This window comes from Neoarius graeffei, chromosome 24, assembly GCF_027579695.1.
Source record: "Neoarius graeffei isolate fNeoGra1 chromosome 24, fNeoGra1.pri, whole genome shotgun sequence".
In the NCBI taxonomy this organism is placed as follows: Eukaryota; Metazoa; Chordata; class Actinopteri; order Siluriformes; family Ariidae; genus Neoarius; species Neoarius graeffei.
Window position 1 is genome coordinate 19,586,090 of NC_083592.1, and position 20,432 is coordinate 19,606,521.

The 20,432-nt window shown below is 44.4% G+C and overlaps 1 protein-coding gene across 1 annotated transcript in view; it reads left to right on the forward strand.

Annotated features, from left to right (window-relative positions):
* The window catches only part of LOC132872216 (huntingtin-interacting protein 1-related protein-like), a 266,642-nt gene that overhangs the window by 124,063 nt on the left and 122,147 nt on the right, over positions 1-20,432 (forward strand). Inside the window, exon 11 of the mRNA XM_060906869.1 lies at positions 3,435-3,590. Coding sequence (XP_060762852.1) covers positions 3,435-3,590 — 156 coding nt within the window. The remainder of the gene's footprint in view (positions 1-3,434; positions 3,591-20,432) is intronic.

A 20,432-nucleotide genomic window follows, 5' to 3' on the forward strand; every position in this document is an offset into this window, starting at 1 on the left:
ATGAAATGATTCAAAGAATCTGGAGGAATTTCAGTGCATAAAGGGCAAGGGCACAAGCCTAGCTGAAAACTTGTGATCTCTGATCCCTCAGACAGCACTGCATCAAGAACCATTATTCATCTGTGGCTGATATAATCACATGGGCTCGGGATTACTTTGGCAAATCTTTGTCAAGCACGACAGTATTTGTGGATGTAACGCCCTCCCAGTTAAAACTTTTACTGTGCAAAATGGAAGCCTTATGTTAACTGTGTCCAGAAGCCCCATTGACTTCTCTGGGCTCTGAGGCATCTGGGATGAACCATCACAAAGTGGAAATGTTAATTGTAGTCAGATAAATCTGTATTCCTGTTTGTTTGTCTGTCTGTTTGTTTGTTTGTTTGTTTGTTTGTTTGTTTGTTTGTTTGTTTGTTTGTTTAACTGATGCTGGGTGCTCTGTACCAAAGATGAAAAGTACCATCCAGACTGTTACCAACAAGAAGTCCAAAAGCCAGGATCTGTCATGGTATGGGGTTGTATCAGTGTCCTTGGTAACTTGCACTTCTGTGATGTTAGCATTAATGCAGAAAAGTACATTGAGATTTTAGAGCAACATATGCTGCCTTCAAGATGGCATCTTTTCCAGGGATATTTCAACAAGACAATGCAAAACCAGATTCTGCACAAAGGCATGGTTATGGAAGGAGAGGGTCTGTCCCCTCCTGTACCTGGTGAATTTTGAAATGAAAAATGTGACAACCCCATACTGATGCACACCTTAAGACCTATTTGCAGGAAACAAACACCTGAAACACTTCACTGCTCAGTGACTTCAGTACTGAAACATCTTTTAAATGTTGTGAGAGGGAATGCCAGCATTACAAAATGGTAAATGGTTTACCGTCCCAACTTTTTCTTGTGCATGTGTGACACTCACTCACTCACTCACTCACTCTAGCTTGGACACAGACTCGGGAGCTGGAAGGGGGGATGAAAAAAGTGCTCTTTTATTTACACAGGTGGCAGGGAGTGGGGAAAACACTCCCTCTAATTCAATGGTGTTTGTTTATTTTTATTAATTGAAAGACAGTTCATTTCTTAGTCATGATGGACTGTCGTTTGTCTTTACTTAGTTGAGCAGTTCTTGACATATAGATTACTACAGTTGTCAAATAGGTTTTTACTGTATTTTTTATTATTTATTGCTTGATGGTCTCAAATGGATTAAGAAGGCAATAAATTCCACGAGTTCACTTTTTCCACAGACACCTATTAATTGAGCATTCCAAGTAACTGGCTAAGCTCATTAAGATAACGGTGTGCAAAGCTATCATCAAGGTCATAAATGGTAGCTACTTTGAAGAATCTAAAATGAGACATTTTAACACTGTTTACCACATAATTCCATATATAGAGGATGATCGCATGAAGATATGAAGTTTATCTTCACATGGTGAATATGTTCATGAGTGAGTGATGTGAACAAGTGAAAATAATTTCAACACGAGAAGATAAACGTCATATCTTTGCTCCCCCAGGTGGGGTTGAAGCCCTTCAAAGAGAAAGAAAGAAAAGTCCTTCATGAACATGTAATGTTCATGAATATATAATGTTCTTTACTGTATATTATATGGACACATCCACAAAAAAGGGGGAGGGAGAGGCAGGTGTGGTGAAGGAGTAGGGGATGGCAATGATCCTTTTCTCAAAGATCGCAAAGTCTTCTGCAGTGATGGAGTACTGAGGTGCAGCTGGTAAAGAGTTGAGAGAAGAGAAAACAGTTGGAGATGGAGGTATGAATTTTGGAGTGATAACTTGATCTTGGCTGATTTGAGTGAGGCTGTGAACTCAGCAAGGAACGACTGGTAGTGAGACAGGTCAGCAGGGGTCCTGGATTTTCTCCACTTCCTCTCTGCTGCAAGTAGACCAATTCTGTTGGAGCGAAGCGTTTTGGACATCCAGGGACTAGGAGGGGCAGATCTTGCTGGCCTGGAGACGAGAGGAGATAAGGTGTCAAGTGATGAGAGCAGAGAGGATGCAGCAGATTCAGTGGGGAGACTGGCAAAGGATTCAGTGGGGAGGAGGGAAGCAGTGACTGAGGAGGCAAGAGAGGGGGAGTGGAGGTTATGACTGACTGTAGCAGTGGGGGTAGGAGGGAGGATGATGGGTGGAGAGGAAGAGGGCAGGAGAATGAAATGAAGTGGTGGTCAGACAGATAGAGAGGGGTAACTGTGAGTTTTGAGGAAGACCAGGTTGAGAAGGTTGCCAGCTTTATAGGTTGGAGGAGAGTGCAGCAGGATTCTAGGGTGGAGGTTGAAGTTTCCCAGGAGCGTCATTGGGGTACTATCTTCTGGGAAGGAGCTGAGGAGGATGTATTGTTCAACAAAAAAAAAACATCCCACAGAGCCAGGAGGGTGATAACAATGACAAAAAGGTTAACAGGAGAAGAGACCAAAACCAAATGAAACTTGGAGGAGATGGAGAGTGGAAGAGGTGAGAACTTCCACGACTGAGAAATCAACAAACCAGTGACACCATGACCAGATGGGTGAGGGTGTGAGAGAAGGTGCTGGAGAGGGCTGCAGGTGTGGTGGTGTTCATCAGGTGAAATCCAGGTCTCTGTCAGTGCAAGGATGTGGAGGGACAGGAGGGAGACATGGGCAGAGATGAAGTCAGCCTTCTGTGTGACAGACTGGCAGTTCCAGAGTCCAGCAGTGATCCAGAAGGTGTCCATGAAGGTAGCAGAAGGGTAGATGAGGTTGGAAAGGCATCATCCTCACAGGGGGCCATGGTGACAGAAGTGCCCTTTGTGAGTGAGACCACAAACAGGAATGTTGTCGGGACACATAATGAACAGTTATGGGAGATGTTGGGGGGGGGGGGATTTTGGGAAGGAGTGGCATGGCTTGAAACCACACTAAAAGCCCAGCTAATAGCAAATGAAAGCGAGCCAGTTGCTCGTGCAATCAAAACTGATGGGCGAATCCCATCTCGTAATGCAAACACAAGGAGTAGCATGTGCCTAGCAAGCAGCAGATAAACAGTATTCAACAGATGCAAGCAGCATAAAAAACCACAGTATTCCAATCATGAAAACAATTAGCAATACACATCTAGAAGTAATCCGTAGCCCCAGAAGCCAACAATGAATGTACTCAATCACAGGCTGTCATGGGGGCTGGATGTTCTGGTTTTGATGCTTCTGTACCTTTTACTGGCTTCATGGAAGATTTTGGACTGGTGTATGAGAGAATCAAAGCATCAATTTAGGGAATGTGTTTTCAGCAGTTTCAGAGACTTGTAGAATCTGTTCTGGAAGTTTGTGGTGGCCCAACATCTTACTAATGCACTTTGATAGATTTTTTTTCCTTTAATTTGTCACTCCATGTCTGTCTGTCTGTCTGTCTGTCTGTCTGTCTGTCTGTCTGTTAATCTAATCAATAATTTTTCTGCAGTCCCCTCCAAACTTCCTTAGGGCCTCTGCCCTAGCAGAGCATGTGAAACCCATGGTTATTATCCCAGATGAGGAGGAGCCTGAGGAAGATGATGAGCCTGAACCGCTAATAGACGTCAGTGAAGCTTCTTCAGTCAGCATGGCTTCCCAACCACAGGTGAGATTTTTTTTTTTTATCAAAATCTGTGAAATTGTTGCTTCATTATAGAGGCATGAAAGTAAAATAAATTTTAACTTTGGCTTCATCAGAACACACAGTTTATTTACTCAAATTGGCATCTGTAATGTTCTCAAATCTGTCTTGACAATGATCACTAGTAGTGAAGCAGCATGTAAATGCCCCTTACTAAGATTCACCAAATCCCAAAGGGGTTTGAGATTTTCTATTTTCTTTTGTAGCACTGTCGGGGGGAAAAGGGTTCCCTCCCCCCCACTTGTGTTTGGACCACCTTCTCCTTATTGTTATTCTTTCAGCTGCTCACATTAGGGGTCTCCCTAGCAGATCTGTTCTGCATTGGCATAGGTTTTACGCCGGATACCCTTCCTAACGCCAGTCCCAAACCCTCCCCAATCTATCCAGGTTTGGGACTGGCACCAAGTATCCACTGTCTTGTACAACCCCAGTGGCTAGGTATTTTACCTAATCTGCATGTCTTTGAACTGTGGGGGAAACCAGAGCACCCAGAGGAAACCTATGCAAACATGGAGAGAACATGCAAACTCCACACAGAAAGGCCCTTTTCGGCCGTGGGGTTTGAACCCAGAACCATCCCTTTTAAAACATGCACATGCTGTGAACACTAAATTAAAAGTCAAGAGACAGAATATGCAGTTGAATAAAGCAGTTAATTGGTCTTGCTATCATTTGCAGTGTGACATAGAATTAATGAAGTGATTTTTTATTTAAAAAAACCCTGTTTAAATCTGCATGCATTTTTCTAAAATTTAACAGTTAAAATTGTAAATGTAAACATTGCTATGATGTTTGTAGATTATAGGCTGCACTGCATATTGAATGTTTAATCTTTAATAAACATAAATGTACCCTAAACATAACTGAAAAGGGGGGAAAGCATTACAATTAATGTACCACTAATTATATCAGAACAATTTTGAGATTTCTCTGGGTTTTCTGAATCTTTTAATGATGCGATCTCCAGATTCTTTGCAATTTTATATTGGGGAATGTTAGTCTTAAATTATGCTATTTACCCATGCAATCTTTTACATTGTGGTCTACCCCTCCCCATCTTTACCTCAGAGAGTCAGCCTCTCTTGGATGCACTTTTTATATAACCAGTCATGTTACTGACCTGTTACCAATTAATTACATTTATCTCATCTCATCTCATTATCTCTAGCCGCTTTATCCTGTTCTACAGGGTCGCAGGCAAGCTGGAGCCTATCCCAGCTGACTACGGGCAAAAGGCGGGGTACACCCTGGACAAGTCGCCAGGTCATCACAGGGCTGACACATAGACACAGACAACCATTCACACTCGCATTCACACCTACGGTCAATTTAGAGTCACCAGTTAACCTAACCTGCATGTCTTTGGACTGTGGGGGAAACCGGAGCACCCGGAGGAAACCCACGCGGACACGGGGAGAACATGCAAACTCCGCACAGAAAGGCCCTCGCCGGCCACGGGGCTCGAACCCGGACCTTGCTGTGAGGCGACAGCGCTAACCACTACACCACCGTGCCGCCTAATTACATTTATTTATGTATTTGTTTATCTATTTTTTTTGTTTCAAAAAAACAAACAAAAAAACACCACAACATTGCACAGCTTTTTTTGGTCTGCCTGTCCCAGTTTTTTTTTGAAAGGTGTTGCTGGTACCAAATTCAAAATGAGCATGCATTTTTGTACTATTTTTCAATGAAAAATAGGGTTTTCATGATTTGCAAATCATTGCATTCTGTTTTTATTTACATTTTAGGATCCAAGAGTGTAGGGTGTTTGGGTTTGTTTTTTGCAGTTGGGGTTACAAGTTAAAATTTCTTAATAGTATTGTCTCATTAAAGTGCACAAAGTGTTTGTTTTTCACACAAAGGAGTTTTTGAAGGAGACCGCATCTTACACAGCAAGCGCTTTAATCATTGCTGTCTTGATCATATTTTATTGATAAATTATGAACACTTACTTAAAGCTAACTGTAAGCCTAGAAGGTGAGTGCTCAGTTAGCCTCAAACTGTAGACTGCATTAAAATGACAATTCAAAATGGTGAATTAAAGGTATGACAAACATATTGCTTACACATTTATAATTTCATGAAATAGCTTTAGTATCGCATGGCTACATTACTATAAGTTGTTATAAACATCTGGCAATGTATTACCTGAATAATTATTCAGTGAATTACCTGAATTGCATGCAAGTAATTTTACAATCTAAATGGGCTGCTCACAAAATCAACTTAAATATGTGCAGAAACCAACTATGAATGCAATTTTCTCACATTGACAAAACCTTTGAAATTAAGTTACTGACACTGAATACAGCTCATAATCAGTAGATCCCCAGGGCCCCCATGTCAACTAAAAACTACATGAGTACTAAACATGTTTGTATTGAATAAAATGGATGAATTTATTCTTAATACCATTATTCATTGATTTTTCTTCCACTTGTCCTGGTGGAGGTGATGTTAACTCAGACTTCTCTAGTCTGAGTTAACTCTTCCTGGGGATCCACAGACATTCCCAAACCAAAGATTTAATCTCTCCAACAGGAACTGGGTCTGCCCATTTTTATTTATATACTGCTTTTAACAGTAGACATTGTCACAAAACTGTTTTACAGATATTCAAGTATAGATTTAGATTTATTCCTTATGAACTAGCAAGAGGGGCGGCACGGTGGTGTAGTGGTTAGCGCTGTCGCCTCACAGCAAGAAGGTCCGGGTTCGAGCCCCATGGCCGGCGAGGGCCTTTCTGTGCGGAGTTTGCATGTTCTCCCCGTGTCCGCGTGGGTTTCCTTCGGGTGCTCCGGTTTCCCCCACAGTCCAAAGACATGCAGGTTAGGTTAACTGGTGACTCTAAATTGACCGTAGGTGTGAATGTGAGTGTGAATGGTTGTCTGTGTCTATGTGTCAGCCCTGTGATGACCTGGCGACTTGTCCAGGGTGTACCCTGCCTTTCGCCCGTAGTCAGCTGGGATAGGCTCCAGCTTGCCTGCGACCCTGTAGAACAGGATAAAGCGGTTAGAGATAATGAGATGAGATGAACTAGCAAGAGGCAATGGTGGTAAGACGACATGAGGACGTAACCATGACTTAGAAGGGAATTAGTCCTCGTGTGGGTAATTACTCTTCCAGAACTATATGGCTGGGTTTCACGTGACCTCACATCCACCTCATTAGTTATTCAAAACTTTAGCTCGTGGGCTACCAAAGCTCAGGTGACAAAGCATTTGTACGGAGAAGTTTTATTGCTTGCATAAAAAATGCCTTATGCTTGCGTTGTTTTAGGTTGTTCGAATTGATCAAACTGTGAAACTGATAAGCTAATGAGCTAATAAAAAAGGGGTGAATGAATACAGGATTTCACAAAAAGACGTCAAGAATGATGGCTTTTGAACCTCTCTGAGATCGAAGGGAGCTGAGTCGAAGCATGCTCAAGTTTGCAGTGATCACTTCATGAAAGGATTGTATATCCCTCTCAGCTATGTCGTTAGTGTTTTCCAAGTACTTTTCTTGCTATGTGTCGTTATTTTACGGTACTTTTTTTTTAGTCACGAAGTGCTAAAATCCCCAGCTGTTTCTTAGTTTACTCCTCACAAAGTCAATATGCATGAAGGTCGTGACAAAATTCTTACCCAGCATGCGCCATGATCACTTCTCCATCTTGTTGAACTAAGATCCAGGTCTTTAAAGGGGGTTTCCATTGCACATAGCAATCTCCTGAATATATCTAAAGTGAGCAATGGCTTCCAGCTTACGAGCATACTCTAATGCCGCTTTTCCACTACCAACGCGGCTGAGTTGGGCTGAGCCGTGCCGTGCTGAGTTGGGCTGAGTCGAGCTGAGTGGGGCTGTTGGAGTTGCATTTCGACTACAACCGCGCTGAACCGTGCTGGCTGGAAGTGGGTGGACACATTGGGTGGAGTTAGCGAAAGTGGGTGGACATCACGTGATGTCGTTAGGCGGCGCAAACAGTGACATCAGTGGCCTTTTAAGCAGTAGTCTCACGACCCGGATAGTAAACAATAAACATGGAGGACATGGAGTCGTTAGTGTTGCTGGTCTTGGTCCTGTGGCTTGTTGTCACCGACAACACCAACAGATACTGGCAAGAGCGTATAAATGAGGCGAGGCACATAAGGCTTCAGAAATTCTCATAATTTGTAATTCTTCTTCCGGGTTTACGGTGTTTACAGATCCCAGCGTGCTCGCGGGGTGTGTGTGGGCATGTGAGGACACCTCCTCACCAATCAGTGCACAGGGGAGTGTCTCCTCTAGCCCCACTCGGCTCGCTTCAACTCGCTTCAGCCCTACTCCAAAACCGTGCGAGTTTTGGGGGCTGAGTAGGGCTGAAGTGAGCTGAGTCGTGCTGCTCTGAGGTAGTCGAAATGCGAGCCGTGTCGGGCTGAAGTGAGCTGAAAAAGGGTAGTGGAAAAGGGCCATAAGTTATCGCTAGTTGTTTGCACTAGGCAGCCATTTAAACCGCTTTTCCACTACCAACGCGGCTGAGTTGGGCTGAGCCGTGCCGTGCTGAGTTGGGCTGAGTCGAGCTGAGTGGGGCTATTGGAGTTGCATTTCGACTACAACCGCGCTGAACCGTGCTGGCTGGAAGTGGGTGGACACATTGGGTGGAGTTAGCGAAAGTGGGTGGACGTCACGTGATGTCGTTAGGCGGCGCAAACAGTGACATCAGTGACTTTTTAAGAGGTAGTCTCACGACCCGGATAGTAAACAATAAACACGGAGGACATGGAGTCGTTAGTGTTGCTGTGGCTTGTTGTCACCGACAACGCCAACAGATACTGGCAAGAGCGTATAGATGAGGCAAGGCGCATAAGGCTTCAGAAATTCTCGTAATTCTTCTTCCGGGTTTACGGTGTTTACAGATCCCAGCGTGCTCGCGGGGCGTGTGTGGGCATGTGAGGACACTCCTCCTCACCAATCAGTGCACAGGGGAGTGTCTCCTCACGCCCCTAGCCCCGCTCGGCTCGGTTTGGCTCGCTTCAGCCCCACTCCAAAACCGAGTGAGTTTTGGGGGCTGAGCAGGGCTGAAGCGAGCTGAGTCGTGCTGTTCTGAGGTAGTCGAAACGCGAGCCGTGTCGGGCTGAAGCGAGCTGAAGTGAGCTGAAAAAGGGCCATTAGAGCACCAGCTATTTCATTTCCGGTAAAACTGCTAAGAAAAGTCACGTGACTGATACCCAGCAATACTGTAGAGTCAGGCATCAATACTGTGTTGAAAGGCTCTTAAGTAGGGTCATCAGGGTTGTTTTGTCAAGTTTGTTTGTATAGTGCCTTTAACAGTAGACATTGTCGCAAAGCAGCTTTACAGAAAATTAAAGACTTTAAACATGAACTAATTTTATCCTGAATAAATTTATTTATCCCTGATTTCATTTTTTATATTTCATTAGAATTTTAGCTTTAAATCTAGTGATAATACACTATTCTAGTGATAATGAATGAGACTTGAGCATTTTAGTGTTTTTATTGTGAGACCATCCACTACTCCTTTAACTAAGGCTACGTTTACATTACGTCGAATCAGCGGATCATCAGATTAACGTTCTTAAAACGATTCGCGTTGACACTAAAACCGTTAGCCGTGCACACAGCAACACCAATACGCGGATACGCTCGGCTCCGCAGGCATCCTGCGCTCCAAATCACTCCGCCCTGAACAGCGAGTGCCCTCTGGAGGGTGCGCACTCCGGCCCTGCGCAGCTCAGAGAGCGCGCGAGTGAAGTGAACAAGCCACGATTCGGGACTGAGCCGCTGTGTGTGAGATCCCAGCGCATATCACTTATTACTTGCAAGTGGAAGGATGGCAAGCCTAAAGACAATCATAACTACACAATGGGCAGTATTTGCATCAGTATTTGCAGTATTTTCATACTTTTATACTCTTTAATGAAAGGTGATACAAGGCGGAAGTCTGCGCCGTTTTTCAGCAGTCGTGTCACATGACCAACGCCAGCGAATCAGGAAGGTGGATGTCACAGTGACGTTGTCCAATGAGACGCCAGCTAGAGCTCAGCACAGCGTATTCGCGTATTCTCAATGTTTACACAGCACCGGAGCTGATACGATCTAGATTGAATACGTGGACGCTGGCGGATTCCCGTTTCCCCGCTTTTTCAGGGGGGTTAATGTAAACGGACAGTGCGTCCGCGAAGAAAACGAGACAGATACGGTCTAGTGTAAACGTAGCCTAAGAGAAACTATTAACAAAAGGCATTAGTGAGGTCAAGTACTGATGTCGGGTGAGGAGGCCTGGGGTGCAGTTGGCATTCCAGTTCATCCCAAAGGTGTTCAGTGAAGGTGAGGTTAGGCCTCTGTGCAGGTCACTTGAGTTTTTACACTCCAACTTTGGCAAACCATGTGTTCATGCACCTTGCTTTGTACACAGGCAGTGTCATGCTGGAACACATTTGGGCCCCTTAGTTCTAGTGAAGGGAATTTGTTATGCTACAACATTCTGTGCCTTTGTTTGCTTCCAATTTGTGTAAAAAAATTTTGGAAGGACTACATTCTAATTTTTGGGAAGTGGATATACAGTATACGATCAATTCTCATACTTTTGTATGTCACCACTTGGGGGAGAGAGAATATTGCTTAGGACAGGGGTGTCAAACCTGATCCATAAAGGGCCGTGTGGCTGCAGGTTTTCATTCCAGCCATGCAGCAGCACCCTGATTTGGCTTATTCAATCAACTGACACACCCACCCTTTAATCAAGGGTGGTTGTGGCTGCAAGTATTTGACTGTGTGAAGACAGTTCAGTTGATTGAATGAGCCAAGTCAGGTGTGCTGCTGCATGGCTGGAATGAAAACCTGCAGCCACAAGGCCCTTTATGGATCAGGTTTGACACCCCTGGCTTAGAAAAAAATGAAAGAAAATTACAAAAAATGTAATTAATAGAATGTCATTAATGATGGCAACAATTTGTTGCTATAAAAGACACTGCATTAACCAACCAGCTTCAGGTTTTTTGGAAGGCAGTTCAGCAAACAAACACTTTATTTATTCAGTGCAATCTGATTCAGCAAGCAGAGCTGGCTGCATTATATTGAGGATGGTGAATGTATATTTTGTCAAATTGGTGGAGAAAGGTCTAATAAATGAAGCCATTGTGAGGATGGACAGCAGTTTTGTTAAGGAAGGATTTACAAACTAGCAGAAAGCTACAGAAAATTTAAAGGAGCATGAATGGTCAAAACTTCAGTTATACCTTTAGAGAAAACAAAAATCTCTGCTCCAAAACATACTCCAATTAGTAAACTTTTATCTGATGCTGCCTGCCAAGCTCCAAACACAAGGGTATGATGACTTTTTTTTTTTTTTAATTTATGATTAACCTCAGCTGAAGTCTACCTCCCAGAAGAGAGAGAATGGATTCTTAGGAGAGATAACTCCCTCAACTGTTTCAGCTGTATGCCTGTGCTATTCAGAGATAAATTGCTTTAAATAGTTCATACTAGGAACAATGGCAGATGGTACCAGTACTGGCATAGATGCCAGTACAATGGAGCAATATGTAGATGAGGACATGGACGCTCACTCTGATTTCTTTGAATTTTACATTGCTCCTAACAGCAGTGGAAAGATGTTCAAATGCATCAAAAATATTTTTCACGCTGGGCATCTCAATTAAATGCCTTCAGGGATATTGTTTTGTTGGAGCTAGTAATATGTCAGGATGGTTTTTCAGTGTTCCAGTGCCACTTAATGAACTATACATGGAGTCACTGTATGTCCACTGTCCCAACCACTCACTTGACATGGTCTTGGGAGATGTCATAGCTGGTTCCATGAACGTTGTTCAAGGCATAGCTGTGTTAATATGTGAGTCATTCAAAAGCAAGGTCCAAATGAGTCAGTGTATGTGATGAGGTAACTAGCATGCTGACTATATGTTCAACAAGATGGTAAATTAAAACAATAATTGCGCATGTTGTGCCTTTTTAGAGAAATTCAGTTCAGTTTTAGTTGTATAGTGCTTTTAACAATGGATATTGTCACAAAGAATCTTTACAGAAATGTATAAATCCCAGATATACATTTTACATATATTAATTGTAATATTTATTTTAAAAACGTATCCCTAATGAGCAAGGCAGAAGGTGACGGTGGCAAGGAAAAGCTCAGCTCCCAAGACGACATGATGGGGGGCTTGAGAAGAACCAGACTCAGAAGGGAACCCATGCTGATCTGGGTGACACCAGATAGCGTGATTTGATAAATAACTCACTTCTGTTGCTGTGCAGTTGTGTAACCAGGAAATTCATTATAGTTTTAACATGAAGTCTATTTTGATGAAGTTAATAACTGTTCACTGATGGAGACTTGAGTGAGAAGACTTGAGTGACAAGACGGTTCATGGCAGTTATATATATGTATGTGTCAAGTCAAGTTTATTTGTATAGTGCTTTTAACAATAAACATTGTTGCAAAAGCAGCTTTACAGAATTTGAACGACTTAAAACATGAGCTAATTTTATCCCTAATCTATCCCCAATGAGCAAGCCTGTGGCGATGGTGGCAAGGAAAAACTCCCTCAGACGACATGAGGAAGAAACCTAGAGAGAAACCAGACTCAAAAGGGAACCCATCCTTATTTGAGCAACAGTAGACAGCATGACTAAAATATTAACAGTTTTAACATGAAGTCAGTTTCGTTGATGTTATAAACTCTTCACTGATCGAAACTTGAGTGCAAAACTGTTCATGACAACTGCAGTCCTAAAGTTAGCAAGTCAACTGTAGTCCTCAGCCATAAAAGCATGACTGTAAGAGTCCAGAGCGTCCTCCAGGTGTGACTTTCAACTGTCTTCATGGGGCCGTCCTCCACAGGAGCGATGCGATGAGACTCCAACCAGACAAAGGGCACCAGGATGGATCAAGCAGGTCCGAGGAGCAGAAGAGGTCAGCATCTCGATCCCAGGACCAACATGTAACTCAGAGGGACAGATTTGGGGGGAGGGGGAGAGAGAGGGAGAGAAAACACAGGTTGTTAGGTATGCCCAATGTCACCTGAATAAGTAGGAACACAGGTGAAGTATATATACACACAATATATACATATTGCACTGAGTACAAGCAGGGACTCCGGCAACTAACCATGACAGCATAACTAAAAGGGGAGAGCCAGAAGGTAACACAGGCATGAGGGAGCCCCAGGACATAAAGCAGCCAGCCACTACACCGTCAACAAACTCGAGTGAGCAAGCGAGTGGGGACTGACAGCATCCATACATCCCAGTATACACTCTGTCTGAGGACCCTCCAGATCTACACTTGTACCTCATAAACATCATTAACAAAAGGCTTGACTAAACAGATATGTTTTCAGCCTAGACTTAAACACTGAGACTGTGTCTGATTCCTGAACACTACTTGGAAGGCTGTTCCATAACTGTGGGGCTTTGTAAGAAAAGGCTCTGCCCCCTGATGTAGCCTTCACTATACGAGGTACCAGCAGATAGCCTGCACCTTTTGATCCAAGTAGGCGTGGCGGGTCATAGAGGAGCAGAAGTTCACTCTGGTACTGTGGTGCGAGACCATTGAGTGCTTTAAAGGTCAATAGTAATATTTTATAATCAATACGAAATTTGATTGGGAGCCAATGCAGTGTGGATAAGACAGGGGTGATGTGGTCATATTTTCTAGTTCTAGTAAGGACTCTTGCTGCTGCATTTTGAACTAACTGGAGCTTGTTTATGCACTTATTGGAACATCCAGACAGTAAGGCATTACAATAATCCAACCTGGAGGTAGTGAAAGCATGAACTAGTTTTTCTGCGTCATGTAGTGACATTAAACTTCCTATCTTAGCAATATTTCTGAGATGAAAGAAAGCTATCCGGGGAATGTTATCAATGTGAGTTTCGAATGAAAGACTGGGGTCAATAATCACTCTGAGGTCTTTTATTGCTGCACGTGAAGAAACAGAAAGGCCATCCAGAGTTACTGTGTAATCAGAAAACTTACTTCTAGCTGCATGTGGTCCGAGTACAAGTACTTCAGTCTTGTCAGAGTTAAGCAGAAGGAAATTAATAACCATCCAGTGTCTAATGTCCTTTACACATTCCTCAATTCTATTAAGCTGGTGTCTCTCATCAGGTTTTGCAGAAACATACAACTGTGCGTCATCAGCATAACAGTGGAAACTAATACAATGTTTACGAATAATATCACCCAGAGGTAACATAATTCAAGAAAAAAGCAGTGGACCCAAGACAGAACCTTGTGGAACACCAAACTTTACCTCAGTACGTGTAGAAATATCACCATTTATATCAACATACTGATAACGATCAGTTAAATAAGAGCTGAGCCAGGAGAGGGCTGTTCCCTTAACTCCCACAACATTTTCTAGTCTATCCAGAAGAATGGAATGATCAATGGTGTCAAATGCTGCACTAAGGTCAAGCAACACAAGCAGCGAGACACAGCCCTGATCAGATGCCAATTGAGGTATTTCACTCACGTGACCAAGTCATGTGACGCTGCCATTTTGGACGGCACGGCTCGAATCAGTTTGAATGCGAGGAAGGCGACAAACGAAAAACATAAAAGAAAAAGGAGCGAGATGCAGAAAACACCTTCACTATCCAGCGACGTAGGGCATTTACAGGGCGAGCAGAGGGAGAGGTATTTGCAAAAATTGAGGTTAGCAGGCTTAGAGAACGACGTTTACCTGCTTCCACCAGGATTGTTCACTGACGTACGGAAGTACACGAAGCCCTCGTCTTTACCTGACTTCGGCCCACAGGATCTGTATACCTACGTCGTTAAAAACCCATCGCCATACACAGGTATTGATCTGAAAGCGTATACGAGTTTGGATGCCTACAAATATTTTGTGTCAGGCTGGGTAACATGCCTACATCAGCGGGTCGGCCCTGGAGCCGGTGGTCGCCATCTGATTACAGCTAAGGTTTGTTCACATTTTCATTTACTTTCGGGCCTCAGGATAAACAAAATGTTATTAAATGTCATTGAAATAACTTCTTAGTCTGTTGAGACATGGCCCGTTATAAATTTGCTGTTAGCAGGCAATGACCAAGAACTGTATTATTAGGGTCAGTGTAGTTGTAGCAGTGTATTAGCAACTAGCTGTTAGCACTAGCTAATGTCAACAACATAGTAGCTGGTATGTTACTGTAGCAATGTTTATGTTCAGTCATTTGGATGACTGTTAAAACCTTTCAGTCTCAAGTTTTTCCTTTACTGGATTTACTAGTTTACTGAGCCATCGCGCGCTCTCCGGCCGAGCCGGGAGCCATCGCGCGCTCTCCGGCCGAGCCGGGAGCCATCGCGCGCTCTCCGGCCGAGCCGGGAGCCATCGCGCGCTCTCCGGCCGAGCCGGGAGCCATCGCGCGCTCTCCGGCCGAGCCCGGAGCCATCGCGCGCTCTCCGGCCGAGCCCGGAGCCATCGCGCGCTCTCCGGCCGAGCCCGGAGCCATCGCGCGCTCTCCGGCCGAGCCCGGAGCCATCGCGCGCTCTCCGGCCGAGCCCGGAGCCATCGCGCGCTCTCCGGCCGAGCCCGGAGCCATCGCGCGCTCTCCGGCCGAGCCCGGAGCCATCGCGCGCTCTCCGGCCGAGCCCGGAGCCATCGCGCGCTCTCCGGCCGAGCCCGGAGCCATCGCGCGCTCTCCGGCCGAGCCCGGAGCCATCGCGCGCTCTCCGGCCGAGCCCGGAGCCATCGCGCGCTCTCCGGCCGAGCCCGGAGCCATCGCGCGCTAGCTCAGTAAACTAGTAAATCCAGTAAAGGAAAAACTTGAGACTGAAAGGTTTTAACAGTCATCCAAATGACTGAACGTAAATATTGCTACAGTAACATACCAGCTACTATGTTGTTGACATTAGCTAGCTTGCCGTCCAAAATGGTGGACACCGGGGCGTCACGTGACCCTGTGACGTCAGGTGAAATACCTCAATAGTAGGTCGTTTACTACTTTAACCAAAGCTGTCTCTGTGCTGTGATTAGGTCTAAATCCTGACTGATACATTTCATGGATGTTATTCTTATGTAAATATGAGCATAACTGCTGTGCCACAGCTTTTTCAAGGATCTTGGAGATAAAGGGGAGGTTTGATATTGGCCTATAATTGGACAGCTGACAGGGATCAAGGTCAGGTTTTTTAATCAGGGGTTTGATACCTGCTAGTTTAAAGGATTTGGGTACATGGCTAATCGTAAGAGAAGAATTTATTATTTTTAGAAACGGTTCAATTACTTCAGGTATTATCTGTTTGAATAGACGTGTAGGTAAGGGATCTAGTACGCAAGTTGAGGCTTTTGATGCCGAGATTAATGAAAGTAATTCAGTTTCTTTTAGGGGAGTAAAACATTCTAATTGATCTGATAGTTATATTGTTAACTACAGGGTCACTTGCATTGTCTGACCTTAAATTAGTAGTTTGAATTTTTTGTCGGATATTCTCAATTTTGTCATTTAAAAAGTTCATGAAATCGTTGCTATTACATACTGTAGGTGTGCATGTGTCTATAGTGGACTTGGTCCTGGTTAATTTTGCGACAGTATTAAATAGGAATCTACGATTATTTTTATCTTCTTCTATTAGGGTGGAGAAAGTATAGAGCTTTTCTATACTTCAGGAAGCTCTCCTTCCACGCTAATTTGAACACTACCAATTTTGTTTGACGCCATTTACGTTTGAATGTGCGAGTGTCATCATTATACCAGGGTGCCAATTTTTTTGTCTCTGACCATTTTCCTTTTTAGAGGAGCTACATGATCTAAGGTATGGCAGAATGTTGACTCTAAGCATTCAGCTGCCTGATCAAGTTCTGCAGGGGCTGACAGTGACCCAATCAAAGTTGATAACTCTGGGAGATAATTTATAAAGCTCTGTGCAGTAGTTGACGCAAATGTACGTTTAATACAGTAGCATGGTGAGGTGCATATATTATTACTCAGACATAGTTTGAATGAGACAATGATCTGAGAACTTCAGACTGTGGAAGTATGACTATATTGTCTACGTTTAACCTGAATGTTAGTATTAGATCGAGGGTGTGACCACCATTATGTCCTATGACATTCTGATTAATCCCAACTGAATCTAAAATGGACACAAACGCTGTTTTTAAAGGGTTTTCTGGGTTATTGAAGTGAATATTAAAATGTCTGACAACTAAAGCTTTGTCTAAGGAAATGGCCAGATCTGAGATAAAATCTGCAAATTCAGAAAGAAACTCAGAATATGGCCCCGGGGGCCTGGAAATAATAAGCAATGGAATTAAATGGGTAGACTTATTTTTCGAGGCTACATGCATTATATGAGGATGAAGAACTTCAAATGTATTAAATTTATAACCAGGTTTTTGTGTTACACCTAGATAATCATTATAAATAACCGCAACGCCTCCTCCTCTGCCAGTTTGACGAGGCTGGTGGATATAACTGTATCCAGGAAGACTTGCCACATTTAATGCTATATATTCATTTGGCTTGATCCATGTTTCAGTTAAACAAAGTACATTAAACTCCTGATCAGTAATGAGTTCATTAACCATGAGTGCTTTAGATGTAAGAGATCTAATATTTAATAGCCCCACCTTTAGATCAAAGGTGCTGGCAGCAGCTGTACGGTCAGTATGATCTGATTTTTATACTGATTAGGTTACTGGAACAAACTCTCTGAATATTTCTATCTTTTTGTTTAGCTCGGGGAACAGACACAGTCTCAATGTAGTGGACCCTGAGTGACGACTCTGTGCAGCTAGCAGACAGTCGGTTAAGCCTGTTCGTCTGCTCCCTGGCCTTGGCTCTGGATTGTCAGAAATTAACTAGGCCTGTTCTGAGACTATGACCTATGCTGCAGGAAATGAGAGCAGCACCTTCCCGAGTGGGATATATACATACACACACGCAGCCCTGTGATGACTTGTCCAGGGTGTACCCCGCCTTTCGCCCGTAGTCAGCTGGGATAGGCTCCAGCTTGCCTGTGACCCTGTAGAACAGGATAAAGCGGCTAGAGATAATGAGATGAGAGTGATTTATTTATATATATATATATATATATATATATATATATATATATATATATAAAATATATATATATATCTCAATCATCCAGTAAGGGTCCTTAGGCAAGACCCCTCATGATATATCAGCCTACCTCAGGAATGAGTGAAGACATAACTGAGAGTCATACCGGCTCAGACGTCCCCCGGGTCAACAAGGTCTGCGTCAGTTGCTAGGGAACCAGGGCAAACTGATGAGAAATGGGCTACTGGAACCAGACATCGATGGACGAGGACAGAAAATACGGATTTGCTGGAATGCTACTATACAAGCAATCCCAGAGAGAGGGGATACATGCAGCGAATGTGGGACCATTGGATACTTCGAAACCCACAATCAAGGCTAACAAAGAAACAGCTATTAGCCCAGGGTTCCAACATCCGTAATCGAAATCTACTATCACAACTAGAGATTAATGAAATACAACAACGATGCTACGGCAAGGGGGAGCCAGGAAGACAGGTCAGTGGGGAGATGTCATCATCCCCACAATCAGAGATTGGGTACCAAGCCCCAACAGCTAACAGCCTCAACACAAGAGCTGCTGACCTGAGAAGGAAGATCGTGAACCAACTGGAAACCTGGAGCCCCCGACGAATACCGAAGCTGAGTTGCCAAGTACCTTCAGAAGATCTACTAGTAGATGTGAATGCTGCTCTTAAGACAATCTCCACAAGAACCATCACTGAGACCAACAAGCTGATGCACAGTACAGCAACAGTAATCATGGCGATGCTTGGACACAAGGTGGGCTTGGGACATAATAAACAGTATCCACCATGGAAGAGACGATTAGAGGCCAAGATAAAGGCAGCACGGAGAGAAGTTAGCCAGCTAGCTGAACTACAGAAAGGGAACATGGTGAATAAAGGGGCACCCAGGAAGTACAACTCACTCTCCATACCAGAGGCACTCGAAACTGCCAAACAGCGACTAACAGCTCTGGCCACCCGGTTGAAGAGATACACCAAGGAGGGAGAGGCCAGAAGAATAAACAAGCTGTTCTCCACTGAACCAGCCAAGGTGTACTCTCAGTGGCAGGGGAACAACAACCGGTCAGACCCACCAAGAGCTGAGGTGGAAAAATACTGGAAAGACATATGGGAAAGAAAGGCATCACACAACACCGATGCCCAATGGTTAGTGGACCTAAGAGCTGACCACAGCAACCTCCCAGAACAAGAACCAGTAACCCTCTCAATGGCAGACGTCCAAGAAAGAGTGTCAAAGATGAAGAGCTGGACAGCACCAGGCCCCGATATGATCCATACACACTGGCTGAAGAAGCTAACTGCACTCCATGAACGCCTAGCAGCACAGATGAACCAGCTGCTGAGGGATGGAACCCACCCAGAATGGCTAACCCAAGGCAGGACAGTCTTAATCATGAAGGACCCCCAGAAGGGACCCATCCCATCCAACTACCGGCCAATTACCTGTCTCTGCACAACATGGAAGGCCCTGTCAGGCATCATTGCGGCAAAAATGAGTAAGCATGTGGCTCAATACATGAGCGAGGCACAGAAAGGGATTGGCAGTAACACCAGAGGAGCCAAACACCAGCTACTGGTCGATAGAACAGTTGCCCGAGACTGTAAGAAGAGACAGACCAACCTGTGCACTGCCTGGATTGACTACAAGAAAGCCTACGACTCAATGCCACACACATGGATACTGGAATGTCTGGAACTGTATAAGATCAACAGGAACCTAAGGACCTTCATCCAGAACTCGATGGAAATGTGGAAGACAACCCTAGAGGCCAACTCAAAACCCATTGCCCAAGTCAACATCAAGTGCGGCATATACCAAGGAGATGCGCTATCACCTGCATAGGCCTGAACCCCCTCAGTCGGATCATCACGAAGAGCGGCTACGGGTACCGATTCCGTAGTGGGGCAACAATCAGCCACCTGCTCTACGTGGATGACATCAAGCTGTATGCCAGGAACGAGCGAGAAATAGACTCGCTGATCCACACCACCTGGATCTACAGCGATGACATAGGGATGTCATTCGGATTGGACAATTGTGGCCGGATGGTCTCAAAGAGAGGCAAGATGATCTGGACTGAGGGGATTGACCTACCAGAGGGCAACATAGGTGATATCCAAGACAGCTACAAGTACCTTGGCATCCCACAGGCTAATGGAAACCATGAAGAAGCCACAAGGAAGTCAACCACAGCCAAATACCTCCAGAGAGTAAGGCAGGTCCTGAAAAGTCAGCTGAATGGTAAGAACAAGGTCCGAGCCATCAACATGTACGCACTACCAGTCATCAGATACCCCGCTGGTATCATAAACTGGCCAAAGGAGAAGATAGAAGCCACAGATATCAAGACTAGAAAGCTCCTCACCATGCATGGAGGGTTCCACCCCAAGTCCAGCACCCTGAGACTATACACCAAGCGGAAAGAGGGAGGCCGAGGGCTAGTGAGCGTCAAGACCACAGTCCAGGATGAAACATCGAAAATCCGAGAATACATTAGAAAGATGGCCCCAAAGGATGAACTGCTAAGTGAATGTCTCAGGCAGCAGAACCCTGATGAGAGTGCAGAGGAGGAGGAGGAACAGACAACCTGGAGAGACAAACCCCTACATGGCATGTACCACCGTCAGATAGAGGAAGTGGCTGATATCAAGAAATCCTACCAGTGGCTGGATAATGCAGGACTGACAGACAGCACAGAGGCACTAATCATGGCAGCACAAGAACAGGCCATAAGCACAAGAGCCATAGAGGCCAGGATCTACC